Source organism: Strigops habroptila, chromosome 1, assembly GCF_004027225.2.
Source record: "Strigops habroptila isolate Jane chromosome 1, bStrHab1.2.pri, whole genome shotgun sequence".
Taxonomy (NCBI): domain Eukaryota; kingdom Metazoa; phylum Chordata; class Aves; order Psittaciformes; family Psittacidae; genus Strigops; species Strigops habroptila.
In genome coordinates this window covers 51,423,201-51,438,038 of record NC_044277.2, presented here as the reverse complement: position 1 = coordinate 51,438,038, position 14,838 = coordinate 51,423,201, and the positions used below count along the sequence as shown (strand labels likewise).

General features: G+C 38.6%; 2 protein-coding genes across 2 annotated transcripts in view; one reads left to right on the top strand and one right to left on the bottom strand.

Annotated features, from left to right (window-relative positions):
* Positions 1-1,654, top strand: part of LAMA1 (laminin subunit alpha 1) — a 103,394-nt gene extending 101,740 nt beyond the window's left edge. Inside the window, exon 63 of the mRNA XM_030477379.1 lies at positions 170-1,654. Within this exon, the coding sequence (XP_030333239.1) occupies positions 170-330 (161 nt within the window). The 3' untranslated portion in view covers positions 331-1,654. The remainder of the gene's footprint in view (positions 1-169) is intronic.
* Positions 1,431-14,838, bottom strand: part of ARHGAP28 (Rho GTPase activating protein 28) — a 75,710-nt gene continuing 62,302 nt past the window's right edge. The window contains exons 9-15 of the mRNA XM_030496002.1: positions 14,364-14,526; positions 12,780-12,862; positions 11,317-11,514; positions 10,126-10,269; positions 8,075-8,229; positions 7,371-7,435; positions 1,431-5,439 (exon numbers count right to left, since the gene is read on the bottom strand). Of these exons, the coding sequence (XP_030351862.1) occupies positions 5,348-5,439; positions 7,371-7,435; positions 8,075-8,229; positions 10,126-10,269; positions 11,317-11,514; positions 12,780-12,862; positions 14,364-14,526 (900 nt within the window). The 3' untranslated portion in view covers positions 1,431-5,347. The remainder of the gene's footprint in view (positions 5,440-7,370; positions 7,436-8,074; positions 8,230-10,125; positions 10,270-11,316; positions 11,515-12,779; positions 12,863-14,363; positions 14,527-14,838) is intronic.

The following is a 14,838-nucleotide window of genomic DNA, read 5'->3' as shown; positions in this document are numbered from 1 at the left end:
TCCATGGTGGATCCAGATCATCCAGACGTGAATGGAACATGGTGCTACTCAGGCATTGCTTTTATCTGTTGTTGGAGAAGGAGGGGAAGCAGTGGAATAATAACCTAAATCTTTGTATTGTTTCTTTTTACTGGAAATACATTCTACATGTTTCACATTTGTTTTTCAGCTGATGTGAAGCAAAACTGCCTCACAAGCAAGAGCTCATTCCATGGCTGTTTGAGGAACCTCGTGTTGACCAAGGGCCAACAGGCAGAATTGTTTGACTTCAGCAGAGCTTTTGACCTGCGTGGAGTCTTTCCTCATTCCTGCCCTGGGGCTGAGCACTGAACTGCAGCAAAGCCTGTCTGGACTGAGAGAGGGGGGTTTCTGTTGATCTGTGATTTTTCATTCTCATTTCATAATGAAGAGAAGAATTGGTGAGAGTCTGCATCTCTTTGATTTTCTGGTTGTTTTCCAACTCAGGTCATTTATTTTTTTTAGTCAGAAGCTCTATGTCTGCATTTTAACTAAATGGTTTTAAACAACAAATACCTCTACTACAATGTTAATGGCATTAATTGGGTATTTTTCTTTTGGGATTTTTTATTAATCAGTGTTGATTACTTGACAGTATTTCATTTTATTGTGTGTTGGTCGTTTTATAAAAAGGTAATAATTTTGGACCACATAATAAAAATACAATAAACTGTGCATTATTTCACGTAGTTCAGTTGTGCATACATTTCAGTTAAAAGGGATAAAGACAGAAGGCTAAGAAGTGAAAAGTAGAAGTGGATGTAGTCCAGCAGAGGGAGCAGGAGACTAAAGCATAATTTTGAAGTTCTCTGATTCATAGTCTAATTAATAGAATATTCTTATTTATACTTTCTGTGGTAGCTCCAGTCCCTTTTACTTCTGCCTTTAATTTCCAGTGCTTCCGACCCCCATTATAGCCACATTGTCTAGAAGGATTATGGTCCTGTTTATGCTTTCATGTAATCAGCTGCGAGACAGGCAGCAACTCCACAGCACAGAGATGCATATGAAATGCTGTGTTGGTGAAGAAAGTATTTGGGTCTGGTTTGGGAACAAATATGTATTTTGGCAATGAAAACCAATGCATTTTTCTTGGGAAACAGTATTTCTTACAGGATACAGGAAAGCACCTTTGGTGCTCTGCGATTCTTAATTCACAATGTATTGCATACTAGTTTGAAAAATACTGGCTCAAATGAAAGCAGTTTGTCATTGATTTCAATGAGGCAGGATTCCAACCAGTGTAATTTTGTACCTCCACTTGAGCAAGAATGGCAGAAGGTAGTCCTTGGTGTAGCTGGCTGTTCAGGTGCTGTAACAACAGAATTGCTTTTAAGACAGATTCTGCACTGCTTTTTGCAATTTCTGTCACCTGCTTCTGTCCAAAACCCACGTGTTTAGATTCAAAGAGGTTTCTTTGTTGGTACTGTTTTTATTTTTGACATGGATACAATACAATGGACACATTCTGCTGTACATATACACTTACGTGTGGGTTTACTTCAACGACACATAACATGAGGCTTGTAAGGGAAACGTACATACAGACATTTTGCTTTGATTAGTGGCATTGTATTATTTTCCAGAGAAGATACACATTAATGGAAAGCCATTGAAAAATAAAAACTGAAACACAGTATGTATTTTGTCTGTTAACCTCAAGATCTGATCTCATAAGGTTCACATTACAAGAAGTAATTGAGGCAACATGTTTTGGTTAAAATTTCATCCGTATCCTGAAATATGTCTTTTAATATATATTTCTTTGTGATTTCCAAATCTTGCCCATTAGAGGGAGAAACATTTTATTAATGTATAAGTCTAGTGGAGAGGTGAACTTAATAATAGAAAGTTTTGGAATAGTAAACCTCTGAGCCAAAATATTTTTCCTGGAAAATGCAGAGTGAGGTAGTTAATATTATACGTAGACACAGACACATTTGCACACATGCACACATTCTAATGACATTAGCTGCATAAACAGGTTAGAGCATTCCAGTCTGTTTCAAATACCTACTCCTTGCAATACACTCTTTCTATCTCTCTGTGTTGATATGCAAAATGCTGTCTTTGCAGAAGCATAGAGTATGTAAATGGTTGAGGCATCTTTGGAGTTAGCTGAGTAAGTTTCTCACTGCTAGCTACCACTTTCTTATTAATATGCATGTATGTTGCTTTTTGTTGGATGACAATCCTATCATAACTTTGTTTTGATTTCAACTGCTGTTAGGAGGAACAGAACTCCCACTGCCTCCACCAGCATTTTGAAACATAACGCCTAATGTTGAGACCTCATATTCAAAAGTGTCATAGAGATTGTTCAGTTTGTCCATGGTATATTAAATCAAGTTAGTGTACCACAACACCACAAAACAACTTAATGTGTAACAGTATTAACCACAGTACACATGGGTCATTAGGTCCATTTGTATCAAAAGAGAATTTTGCCGTTCTGTTTCAAAGACAGCAGGTATTTGACCATGCTGTAGTAGTCGGGGCACTGTACATGGAATCTAGTTCATCTGCTAATATGCATGTCTTATAAAGTTACAGGTAATTTTAGTATAAAACAAATGTTCATGGAGTGGATTTCATTACATCAGATTTGGCTTTCTTAAGTTGCGAAGTGGTAAAAGGTGGGAGTCTTCCAAAAACCCCTTGCATCCCATATGGAATACAGTGAGATCTACTTCAGAAATAATTTTGAAGTCTGCATTTCAGGGTCCAGAACATGCTGAGCAAGTTACAGTGTGAACACGCAGGTGCTTTGTACTTTCCCTTGCATGGCCATTACGAATGTGGAGTGAAGTGAGTGGGCAAGACTGAGGAGGTCAACGTATCTGTCTGAAAGTATTGTAGAAGGTTCTCATTTGCTATGACACTTCAAATTCTTTAGTTAATGTTTAGGCTTTCTGTATATTCATAGAAGCTCTTTTGTTGGCTATAAATACATTTATGCTTAGCATTTATATGATGCTTTTTGTATTCAAAGCACTTTCCACATAAAATCCGTATGCTGAGTTTGTCCTTTCTGGATGTATGGTTATAACTTCTGATCTGCTCAGGGAATTGTTTGGCTGCATCTGAGAGCAGAATTTAACTCAACTAATTCTCATGTTATCTTTATAAGGAAAGTGCTAGTCCCATTTTACACCTAAAAGAAAAGGGCAGCATAGTAGAAAGAGTTGTTCATTGCCCCAGATGGAACTAAAGGGAATCAAGAACAAAGCACTTGACAAAACCTTTATGCTTAGTTCTGTGAACAAACCACAGATCTACTGTCTCTCATGTACTTAAAATAAATGTTTGTCAAAATAAGCACTGTATTTTATAATACAACTGCCCCTATCTTCTGGCTGCATATATGCCTCCATTAGTGTTAAGAAGAAAAAAAAAAAAAAAAAAAGGAAAGTTAAAAATTTCAGTGTTTTAAAGAAAAAGAAATTGTAATGTTGCTAAATTTTATAGTTTTTTATCTCAAGAAGGTAAGGAAGAGAGATGGGATCTGCCCTCTGTAGACATTATTGTTGCTGGTAAAATTATTGATTCAGTGTTGGTTTCTCTCACTGAACAATAACAGTGAAAGTTACCTACTGGAGAATGCTTTGAAGCAGAAGTAGGGTTTCTAGAATGTGCCAGCCTTTGTTGCACAGCTTCAGCAGAGCATCACAAGTTTTGGGCTTTTTCTGCAGGACAGTATACTTTATGTTCACCTGGAGGACTTGATTCAGAATGCTTTTACATTGTTACTTGGTAAACAGAGCACTATATCTTCTGCCTCATATGTGTGTCCAGGTGAGGAACAAAACCCACTGCTGAGACTGTGAGTTCATTATGCAATACCATCATCCAATGACAGAGACACTGCAGTGCAGTTGAAGGCATTAGTTCCCTTTTTTTGCGTAAGACAAAGATGAAGAAAATACTTGCTGTTTTCCACAGACTTGTGATTTCCTTACTCAGCAAACATGCTTCAGTTCTATAAAACTATAACCCAGAACGAAAGGATTAGGTGAAGAATAGTGCTCACCCTTGTGACTGGCTACAAAGTAGGCATACAGTCTTACATTTGCTGTGCTGCATTCCCAGTGCAGTTGTGGCCCACTGTTCTTTTGCCAGCCTATGTGTTTTCATAGGCTGCATGCCATCTGTAAAAAGAGCTGCTATTTGCTATGTATTTGCAAAACCCCCAGCACATCTGGGCCTAGTTTGGCTATAGTTTTAAAGCCCCAGTATGTAAATGTTAAATAAGGGTGTTAAATCCCTTTGTGCATTGGAAGCTTTTTCTTCTCCATGCTGTACAAGATCCGGGCAAAGATCTCTCTTTTCACTGCAGCTGAATAGTATAAAAGTTGCTTACATCTTAAAGCTAAAATAAACAAAAGAAAAATAATTAGGTTACAAATTAAGGAACTAAAATGTTTAACAAAAAAGGTGATGACTGTAAGTGGCACCATTAACACATATCTCATATTATTATAGCATTACACAGACTTGAATTTGAGAGTATCAAGTAAAAGAGCCAGCGGAATATGTGCCTTCTCACCCAGCATTTGTCTCCCAAACTTGTGTACATGATAGGGGAAGGAAGGAGAAGATGGTTTGTGGTGCTGCAATTGCACACAGTAATGTGATCCAGACAGACAATTTGGAAGACTGGTAGTAATATATACAGTGGTACATACATAGAGCTGTATAGCTGTCTATACAGTACTTCTTCCTTCTGCCTCCCTCCTCTCCCAGCATCAGGTATTCATGAGGAGTGACTGAGAGACGTAAATATTGCAGTAATGCACACTGTACAGGTTGACTTTTGGCAGAAAGGTTTGATTTTGTCACACAGCTATGTCTTGGCACTGCTGCAAGTCGAGCTCCTCTCTTTGACGCTCGACAGGTAACTTCTCGTCTTCAACATCTCTGTGATGCTTCTGTGATGTGCTGTGATCGATAGTGTTTCGTACATCCTTGGATGCTACTGCATTCTTTCACAAAATTCATGTTCCAGGTTAGGAAACTAACAACTCTGTATGCAACAGGTTGTTTTCTGTGCACCGTACCTTGGTCTGTCCTCCTTAATTCCTGGGCTAACTGGCACAAATGTAATCCATATGAAAGTATAACTGATTTGATATTTTCCAGAGGTCCAGAAGTTGGAGTGATAATGCTCATACCAAAAGTAGTACATGGTGACCATCAGTTGGACAGTACGGTAGGAAGGAATGATGTCCTGTGGCTACCATTTTGTTTTGTGTCTGGCAAGACCTTTTTAAAATGACAGGCATCACTCTTGTCCATTTGGCTTTTGTCCAGTACACCGCAGCCTCGTGCTTCAGCTTGCTTTTGGTTTTATCACCCATTCTGCCTGAGGATTTGCACGGTAAACATCTAACATGTATGCGTCCGGATCCAAACAGTGCTGACCTGAAACAGAAATCCACAGCATGAATCACAGCAGGTTCTGAGCACACTAGTATACAGAAAGGATCATAGAATCATAGAATGGTTTGGGTTGTAAAGGACCTTAAGATCATCTAGTTCCAACGCCCCTGCCATGGGCAGGGATGAATGGTGTTAAAATGTCCTTGAATACATCTTTGACTTGCACATAGCCAGCCTAGTTTGGTGTGTCCAGCTAACATCTCACCTGGATACAGGCAGGGGCTTTGGCAAATTTGCCAGTGATTTTACTCTCTGAGAGTCATGAATTCACTTCTACTTCAAGGCAAGATGTCCTGTGTTAAATTGAGTTATGGACAAGATATTTAGTCAGATGGTGAACAAACATTGTGGTTTATTTAGAAGAATTAACAACACTGTTATAGTAAGTGCCACAGTATGGGGGGCTTTTATTTCTTTGGATTTATTGAGCTGGAATTGCAATTCTGTGGCTTCATTTCTACCCTATATTTAAATTCTGAAAAAGTAGCTCTGTAACCTATGTATTCCCATCCAGCTAGGGTCTTGCAAAGAAATATAGGGACTACAACAAGACTTTTGGCAGTTGCTGTTTTTCTGGTTGAAAATTAAAGTCGTCCTAAGTCTGGCCATTTGAGGATTTTGTGAGGTGGTGACTAGGAATAGGAGTTGGGTGGTTGGGGAGTCCCTGCTGCCTTTGCCACAGAAAGAGGCATTTAGTGCCTCTTAATTGAGTAATAAGGCAATAAATTCTTGAGTTGAGTTGATTTGTTGTACTTATATTGCATTTACACTGGGTGATGAAGGCATTTAACTGGTGAGGTTACATTGCTGTGACACAAAGGATTGTGGTAAAATTTTTGTACAGTTACTTACAAGGTCACTCGGGTCCTAATGATTTTACTCAGATGAAAGCAATATAAATGAATTAATCCATAATCAGTAGCCTAAGATACCCTGAAAGATCGAGGACTATAAAAATAATTTTCAATGAAGATGCAAATTAAATGTCAATATTTTTGAAAGAGTGTGGTGGGAATACTTGGGATATTTTCACATGGCTTTTAGGGTCTTCTGTTTTAGCATTGATTGGCTATCCTGTTTAGCCAAGCAAAACAAATCACTAATCAAATTTAGCTTTAGCAGTAATAAAGACTTTTCTTCTAGACTGCTGCTGAAGCAAGGCTGTGATGTTTTGTAATGATTTTATAGAAACTGTTTAGAACTGAATCTAGAAGAATTAAGGCATAATCTAATCAGAAAGTTGTCAAAAGACTCCAAGAGAGCATCCAGAGTTTTAGTATGAATAGAGAGAGTCAGGACTGTACATTAAAATCTGGGTTTTGACCTTTAGGCCAGAAACTTGTGTGGCAAGCCAATGTTGTTATTACAAAAATGTCACTGCGTGAAACAAGGAAGAGGACAAAATCTGCAAGGAATTTACAATCTAAATAAAGCACACGGATTAGTACGAGTATATTACACCCATGTATGCAGTGGCTGAATTCTTAATTCTGTGGTTTTTTTGGGGGGAAGTGAACACTTAAATACAGCGAGGAAGAAATAGGTCTTGGGAAAAGGCTTGACAGCAAGGTGGAATGTGCTTGCGAGAAGACGACTAAAGATCCCTTAACCATGGAAAAATGCTCAATTATGAGAGTGAGAGAGGAAAGCGAAAGGTCAGATGAATTTGGAAAGACTGCAAGGGGTCCTGCTGAGATCAGCCATCAGGTCACTATCCCCTGCAGGGTGCCCCTCCAGTCACGCTGGAGTCAGAAGAAATCGTTACATTGATTTTAACAGCTTTTGGGTCAGGCTCCTTTCTCGCAGATGGACTGGAGGGTAGGAGAAACCCAGCTGTGTGAAAATAGCACTGCCCTGAGGTCATTAAGGAGGCTAGGGACATTCAGAATTGAATTTTCAAAATGGAGACGTACCTATATTTCCTCCAATTTCATGTAAACTTTGGATCTGGCCTCTCACGTTCTGCGATGATCCGCAGCTAGGATGGAAAAAAACTTTAGTTTGTCTTTCTGTTATAACCACTGCTTTATCAGCTGCCATCTATAGTAAGCTTAAAATTGATATTTTATGCTGTGAACATACTTATCAAAAGAAAGGACTTCTACCAAATGATGCAGAATACTGAATCTGCTATACAGATAGATTACTGTGTCACAGTTAAATAAACCTTCTATTATTTATTTCATATTATTTATTTAAAGAACAGAATTACTTGGTAACATGGAAATACTTTGCAGAAAAGACCTTGAGATATAATTTACCATTTCTCCTAACTGTTAATAATCATTATCTTGCAGAAATAAAAATATTAACATTTTATGGGCAGATGTATGACAGTCCCTCTGGGTTCTCTATGTGGTGAGTCTATAAAACGTATATTTTCAGTAGTGGCATAACAGAGGACAGATTGATTCTCTATAGGAGCCAATTGTTAAGTACAATATAAAGAATAAAGTCGGTGGTTAAAATTTCTTTGACCAATGTAACCATAAATTAGCAATTTTAGATTAGAAAAAGAGTGCTTGTAGAACAATGAGTCTTTGAAAAGGGAACAATCTGTTCATTAATGGTTCTGACATTATTGTTCAGGAAAAACAAAATGTTCTGGTTTACCCACCTGTTTTCACAGTGGAATCGAGCCAGGATGTCTTTGGCTTTTGTTTGGCTGTTGAGTTGAATTGCCATAGACACTTTTGAATGCAGTGGAGCATAAACTCTTATCACCCCCTCGGGTATGTCAGACTGCAGGTATGGGGGAAAAGTGACAGCTCCCTAAAAACAATATTCAGTAGAGTAAGTCTAAGGCAAATATTGCTCTCGCTCCATTCAGAAACAGTCTGCAATTCTTTTTGAGTTTGCTTGCAAAAATCACTGCCTGGACTCACTTGATTATTCAAAAAACATATTTACAGTCATACAGATGCAAATTTGTAGGTATAGTATAATGAGATACAACACAAAGATCAAACTCCTTGATAAGTGTTACATAAATGCACATAGAATAAAGTAAAGCCCTGAAATTTTAACTGCTTGCAGTAATATTGAGTCAAGTTGTTATCTGGCATTTTAAAAATAATTTCTGTCCACATTGGTTAGTGAACCAACTGCTAATTTAAAAATACATAAAAATTATTAGCAATATCTACTCTTCCTTTCAAAGATGAGATTCTCCTGGGACATGAAGATCCAGCTCTCTGTTTCTGCTTCCTATGGCTTGAACTAGGTCGAAGTGTATGTACAGTAAAATATCAAAGTACCATATGGTTTCTGTTAATTTGAAATTTGACCTTGAGTAGGCTTCAAATGATCATCTATGAAGTTTATGCACTCTTCCATGATTAATGGCAGATAAATCAATTAGCAAGGTTTGCATTCCAGTTCTAATCCAGTTAATACCATGCTGAGCAGAGCACAATAGTCTCTCCAGTCTCTGTCCCTGTGTAATTTAGAACATCTGAGACCTGGGGATTGTGTTAAGTGCTCTCAGAATTCAACTTAGTTATCCAAACAGAGTTTGCCTCCAATTTACCCTTCATATTTCAGCTACCTGACATGGCTACTCTTGTTTTTATTAGATGCAAAGCCAATTATGATCAATGAACAACCCTTCCCGAAGGTGCAATGACTGCAGTAATTGACTCTCCTCAGAAGCTCTCACTGTCTTCATTCCAGGGTGAATACAGTTTAGAAACACAGTAGTCTACACCACAATTTTAAACAAACATCTCTCTCTCCATCTGCAGCACGAATGCACGTCCTACCCACAATATATTTCAGTCAGTACTGATGAATGAATTCTCCAAAAAGCTGGATTAGCATGGATTCACAATCCATACATATAATTTCTCTGTTTATTTTTTTCCCAGACATTCCCTTCTGCATTTTCTCTATTGTCTATATTAGGTGGCTTATTTTCTACTTTTTATAATCTCTTAATATCATTCCCTCCCAATTTCTTTTTTCTGTTGTTCTTCAAGACTATTCTTCAATAACTATAGAGTCCTTGGCCAGTTCCGTGATCACTCACTGATTTTCATTCTTTTAAGCATCCGTGGAAGACTCAAAGTACTTTCTCTCCGGGTTATTAAAGGTAGATACCACATGGAAAAACGACATGCAAGCTGCTATAGGGACTGTATATGTTGTGCATGTGTACACGACCTGCTTTGTTGCCCAAATTGTACGTTACACCTAATATGTAAGTTACTTTTAGGTGTATTGAAGTAGTATACCCCAAGCAAGTTCCTAAACTCCATACCTAGGCAGTAGAGAAAACTTGGTGGCTTTAAGATCTCCAAAGGAAGATTTTTGTGTCAGACTTCCTAAGTCTGAACTGCACCTAAAGCTCTGGAAATCCTCAAAAGTATCTACCTCTCTGCTCTGAGTATTTCAACAACACAAACTACTTCATTAGGTGCTTAAGATTTAGATCCAGTTTTGGTGTCTATGTTAGGCAAACTGGAAATTATTCTACCTTCCTCACATTTTCTCAATCAGTTCCCAAAGCTTTGTCTTATCAGGAGGTTGGGTTGGAAACTCGTATTTCAAGCTAGCTCCCAAATCACTTTATTTTGTATATCAAAATTTCCTCCCCCCTTCCAACAGATTTTATGAGGTAAGAAAGGAGAGAGGCTGGTTAAAGCTGCACTTGATAAGTTTTTACCACACCTCTGGTCTTTCAGGTCTCTCCCGTTCCATGGTCTTTCTCCTCAGAAGTTTTCTTACTCCTTTGTCAAACATCAGCTGCCTTTTGCTGTTGTTCATTGCTGCTTCATTCATTTTTCTTACTTGGGAAATCAGGAAGGATGGGACCTAAATGGAGGAAACCAGAACTAAGGATATGGAGTAATTCTTCGTTCCATAAATCTAGTGTTGGTGCTTTAGAAAGACACCAAAATTTAGGCAGCAAAAGCTCTGTTTATTCCTAGACAATACATGCGATTAGTAGCTCCCTCTAACAACCCAGTTATTCCCTTGGTGAAACTGTAGATCATCTTTTATACCATGTGAAACTTTTTAGTGATGTTTGCAGTTATAGGAAATTTATTATGAGGTAGTCTTTGCGATCCCCATCATACCCTCTCTCTGTTAGGAGGAAAGGAGCCAAGACTGTCATCTTCATGCCAACCTTCTAAAGTCCAGCAGGCAGTACACACTTTTAGCCCATATTATTATGAACTATATTTTAAACAGTCATTTAATCTCATTCATAGAATCACAGAATGGTTTGGGTTGGAAAGGACCTTAAAGATCACATAGTTCCAACCCCCCTGCCATAGGCAGGGACACCTTCTACTAGACCAGGTTCCTCAAAATCCCCTTCAACCTGACCTTGGGAACAACACTTCCAGGGATGGGGCATCCACAACTTCTCTGGGCAACCTGTGCCAGTGTCTCACCACCCTCACAGTAAAGAATTTCATCCTTATGTCTAATCTAAATCTCCCCTCTGTCAGTTTAAAACCACTGCCCTTTGTCCTGTCCCTACATGCATTGTAAAAAGTCCCTCTCCAGCTTTCTTGTACATCCCCTTAAGGTACTGGAAGACTGCTATAATGTTTAGACATCTCACTAGGCATCTAGATTAAATCATTCTCCTATGCATTTTTCTGTATAAAAAATGGTGTGGGATAGGTACCTCCATAGAGCAATTTGTGCTAAAATGAATGTCTTAGATGAAGTAAATCTCTGTCCAGAAGTAAATCCTCTGTCACCCTATCTCATTCTAGATGTAGAAGGCTCCAGCCAGTTTCCAAAGAACAGCTAACTTTCTTCTAGGAAGATCAGTTTACTCTGGTTTCTACAGAGCAAAATGCTTCTCTGTATTGGAGCCATAAAGAGGAAACCAGCATTACTCACTGTCCACAGGATGTCCTGGTACCGAATTAAAAGCCGCACAATGTGCGCTGTGGTGGCGGCTGCTTGCATTTCTTGTTGATTTGCCCGTTTCCCTTTGTAGATGAACAGGTTCGGTGCCACAATCATAGAAACATTCCACAAATTCATTTTATTTTTTCCTTCATTAGCAACCACCTTCTTCAGGAACTGAAGAAAGGCCTGGAAAAACAACACTTTTTATTCTGAGTCTCACAAAACACTTCTTAAATGCAGCATTCTCAAACGCGCAACATGCGTGGCTCAAAAGCTGCTATATTTGCACTTGGAGGTGAAATTTAGGGGGTTTTGCATTCTAATTTGGTTTACTGATATTTGCTGGCACAACTAACTGTCAATCATAGAAGAATAGTTAGTGTTATGAAAATATACATTAATAAATTATCTGTAACTTAGAGCTTAATCCCAAATCTATAAGTCAGGTACAGTGTCTACACTAAGGCTCTCAATCTTGTAGGGGAGGAACAGGTGTTGCAATGGAATAGTTGATTTCTTCGAGACTTCAAGGTGCCCATTTTGATGTATCCGGCCAAGGCCTTTTACATTGCAATCACCAGGGTGATCAGTCTCTCTTCAAATGTGCACCAGTCTCTATGTGATATAATATGAGGATTTTCTGCCAACAGCCCCCTAACTTTTATTCTGGGATAATGAAAGCAAGAAGGGCTCAGTGGTTGCTCATTGACGTCAATTCAAGTCAAAAGAAACTAATTTTCCTTTTGGGTGTTTTATTTAGAATTTTGCTTGAGTTGACTGAATAGGATGGATTGCAGCTGTGACTAGAGTTGGGGTCTGCCAATGAGTCATTTTGCAACACTGTCCTGGTTTCAGCTGGGATAGAGTTAATTTTCTTCCTAGTAGCTAGTACAGTGTTGTGGTTTGGAATTGAGAATAATGTTGATAACACACTGATGTTATAGTTGTTGCTGAGCAGTGCTTACCCTAAGTCAAGGACTTTTCAGCTTCTCATGCCCTGCCAGCAAGGAGGCTGGGGGCACAGGAAACTGGGAGGGGACACAGCCAGGACAGCCGATCCAAACTGGCCAAAGGGATATTCCATACCATATTGCGTCATGCTCAGCATATAAACCGGAGAAAAGCTGGCTGGGGGCCTCTGCTTGGGAACTGGCTGGAAATCGGTCAGCAAGTGGTGAGCAACTGCATTGTGCATCACTTGTATATTCTAATTCTATTATTACTATATCATCATTATTATTATTCCTTCCTTTTCTGTCCTATTAAACTGGTTTTATCTCAACCCATGAATTTTACTTTTTTTCCCTCAATTCTTTTCAAGGAAATGATAAAACCCACAAATGAATAATTTCACAGTGCAGTGTCTGATCTCTGACTGTTAGGAAAAAAATAGTGTCATTTAAACGTCAAAAGCACCACAGATGGCTGGTGGTAGCAAATTAAGAACTTACCTTGGCTGTGTCTCTGTTGGCTTCAGGAAGCAGCATGATCAACAGATGCAAAGCTTGTAGCTGTAACTTGATCTTGGAGATTTCTAAGAATATGAATAATTAATATTTTTTAAATCTCTGTTGCAATAGGCTTGTTCTAAAAACTGTGTTGGTCAGCAGTTCTAGAAGTACCGTAAACACTGCCTGGTTGAGACCAGCATGTTCAGGTCCATTTTCCAAATATAAAATCAATTCATTGAGTGGGTTTTCCCTCATCATTTTGGGTCTTTATCATGGATGGTGACAAGGCTCTATACTGACAAGGAACCAATAGTTTTCAGTACTAGACAGTTTCTCTTTGGTATGATGGTCAGAACGTGTTGTGAATATGGGTCAAGTATTTTCCCCCTTTCAAACTGAAATGGAAACTTGTTTTCAGAAAATTTTCAGACTAATGTTTTGGAGTAATTTGCTGAATGCTTGTGCCATTGGAGTGGAGATTGATTGCTTACAACTTACAAAGTATTTGTCCCAAATCTAGCACTCTAGATGAATATAGAGCCCCTTTTATAAACCTTGTCAGTTATAAAATGCCATCATGTTTACACCATTAGTATATACTGATATTTTGCAGTGCTTACTGGAAGAGCTGGGGTGGAGAAGATGGGAAGAATAACTGTCGTTTGCTTCCACTCAGAGTGGCTGAGAGAGGTTTGGAGAAAAAAAGAGTGTGAGATGTGGACAGTGTACCTGTGGTAGGGAGTAAAGTTACTTTATTCTGTGCAGACACCTCCTGTTCAGTCTTCTCCTCCAAACTGCTAAGTGGTGGTGACTGCACGCAGCCTGGGACTCACAAGGAGCACACTCAGGTATGTGAAGGTTACAGGAAGGGCTTACCTCCTTGTGCACTTTAAACTACCTTATGGAGACACTGAAAACTTGGCTACAACCAGGTCCTTAGTTTTCTGTACTGATTTGTGTAATAAATTCACCATCCTGATAGTTTTACTCTGTCCTAGCTCAAGTCAATTTACAAGGAAGACAACAGGTATGGCAAGGTACTACTGCATTCTTCCTGGAGGGGAAATGAACAAAATGTACTGAGAATGAGAGGATGTATGTACACTGAAAACAAAACGCAACTGCCTGATGTTTTCTGTGATCACACATATCTTTGTACAAATATTATGACCTCAGTACAAACCTTCAGAGGAAGAAAATAGATCCAATAGAATATCAGCTAAATGGCAGTGACTTGACTTTACCTTGCAGATATTTTCATTTGTGAAATCTATAATTTGTGAGAATCAGAGTCTAAACATGAAAGTCATTGCTTTGAACCATCGTTTGTTCACAGGTTTCCAGTCTTCCATTAAACAGTTATGTCATTCACATGAGTCTATGCTATTAGCTAAATGCAGAGACTATTTCCCATTTGAAAAGGAAAACTTGCAGAAAATTTAAATGTTTAGGCAATGTACTCTCTACTTCAGAGAAAGAAAAAAATACACGTTTTTTCTCTCTACTTCAGAGAGAGAAAAAAAGTGTAATGTCTACTATTACATTTTATCTAGATGAGTCCATACTAACTCCATTTCCACATACTTTCCACTAGTGTGATGAAAGCAGGCAGGTATTCTACTGTGAAAAGCGGGCTTGGGAGTTCTCTTATAAACATTTTCAGCAGTCCTGCTGCATCATTATTTCGTACTTGGTCCCAGTCAAAAGTGTCTTCATAAAATTTTGCCTCAAGTTCTTGATGGAGATTCTGAAAGATAAAAGGAACATCTGACCTTTAATCATTGCTTCTGACCTGGCAGTTTGAGATCACTTCAGAAATCCCGTTACGAACAACAAGCAGGTTTACACTGCAATTCTATTAAAGTAGCCCTAAACCACTATGGTCTAGGTACAGCTGCATGGAGCTCCAAGCAGGCTAACAAATCAGGTTCCTGGGCATATTTTGCAACCCAGGCTAAATATGGTTTTCTATAGCTAGATTTCTGCCAGTAACCCATTTGAACTGTTTTAAAGCAAGGCAATTTTGTGCAATATCTTAGATGGAGAAACAGAACATTCA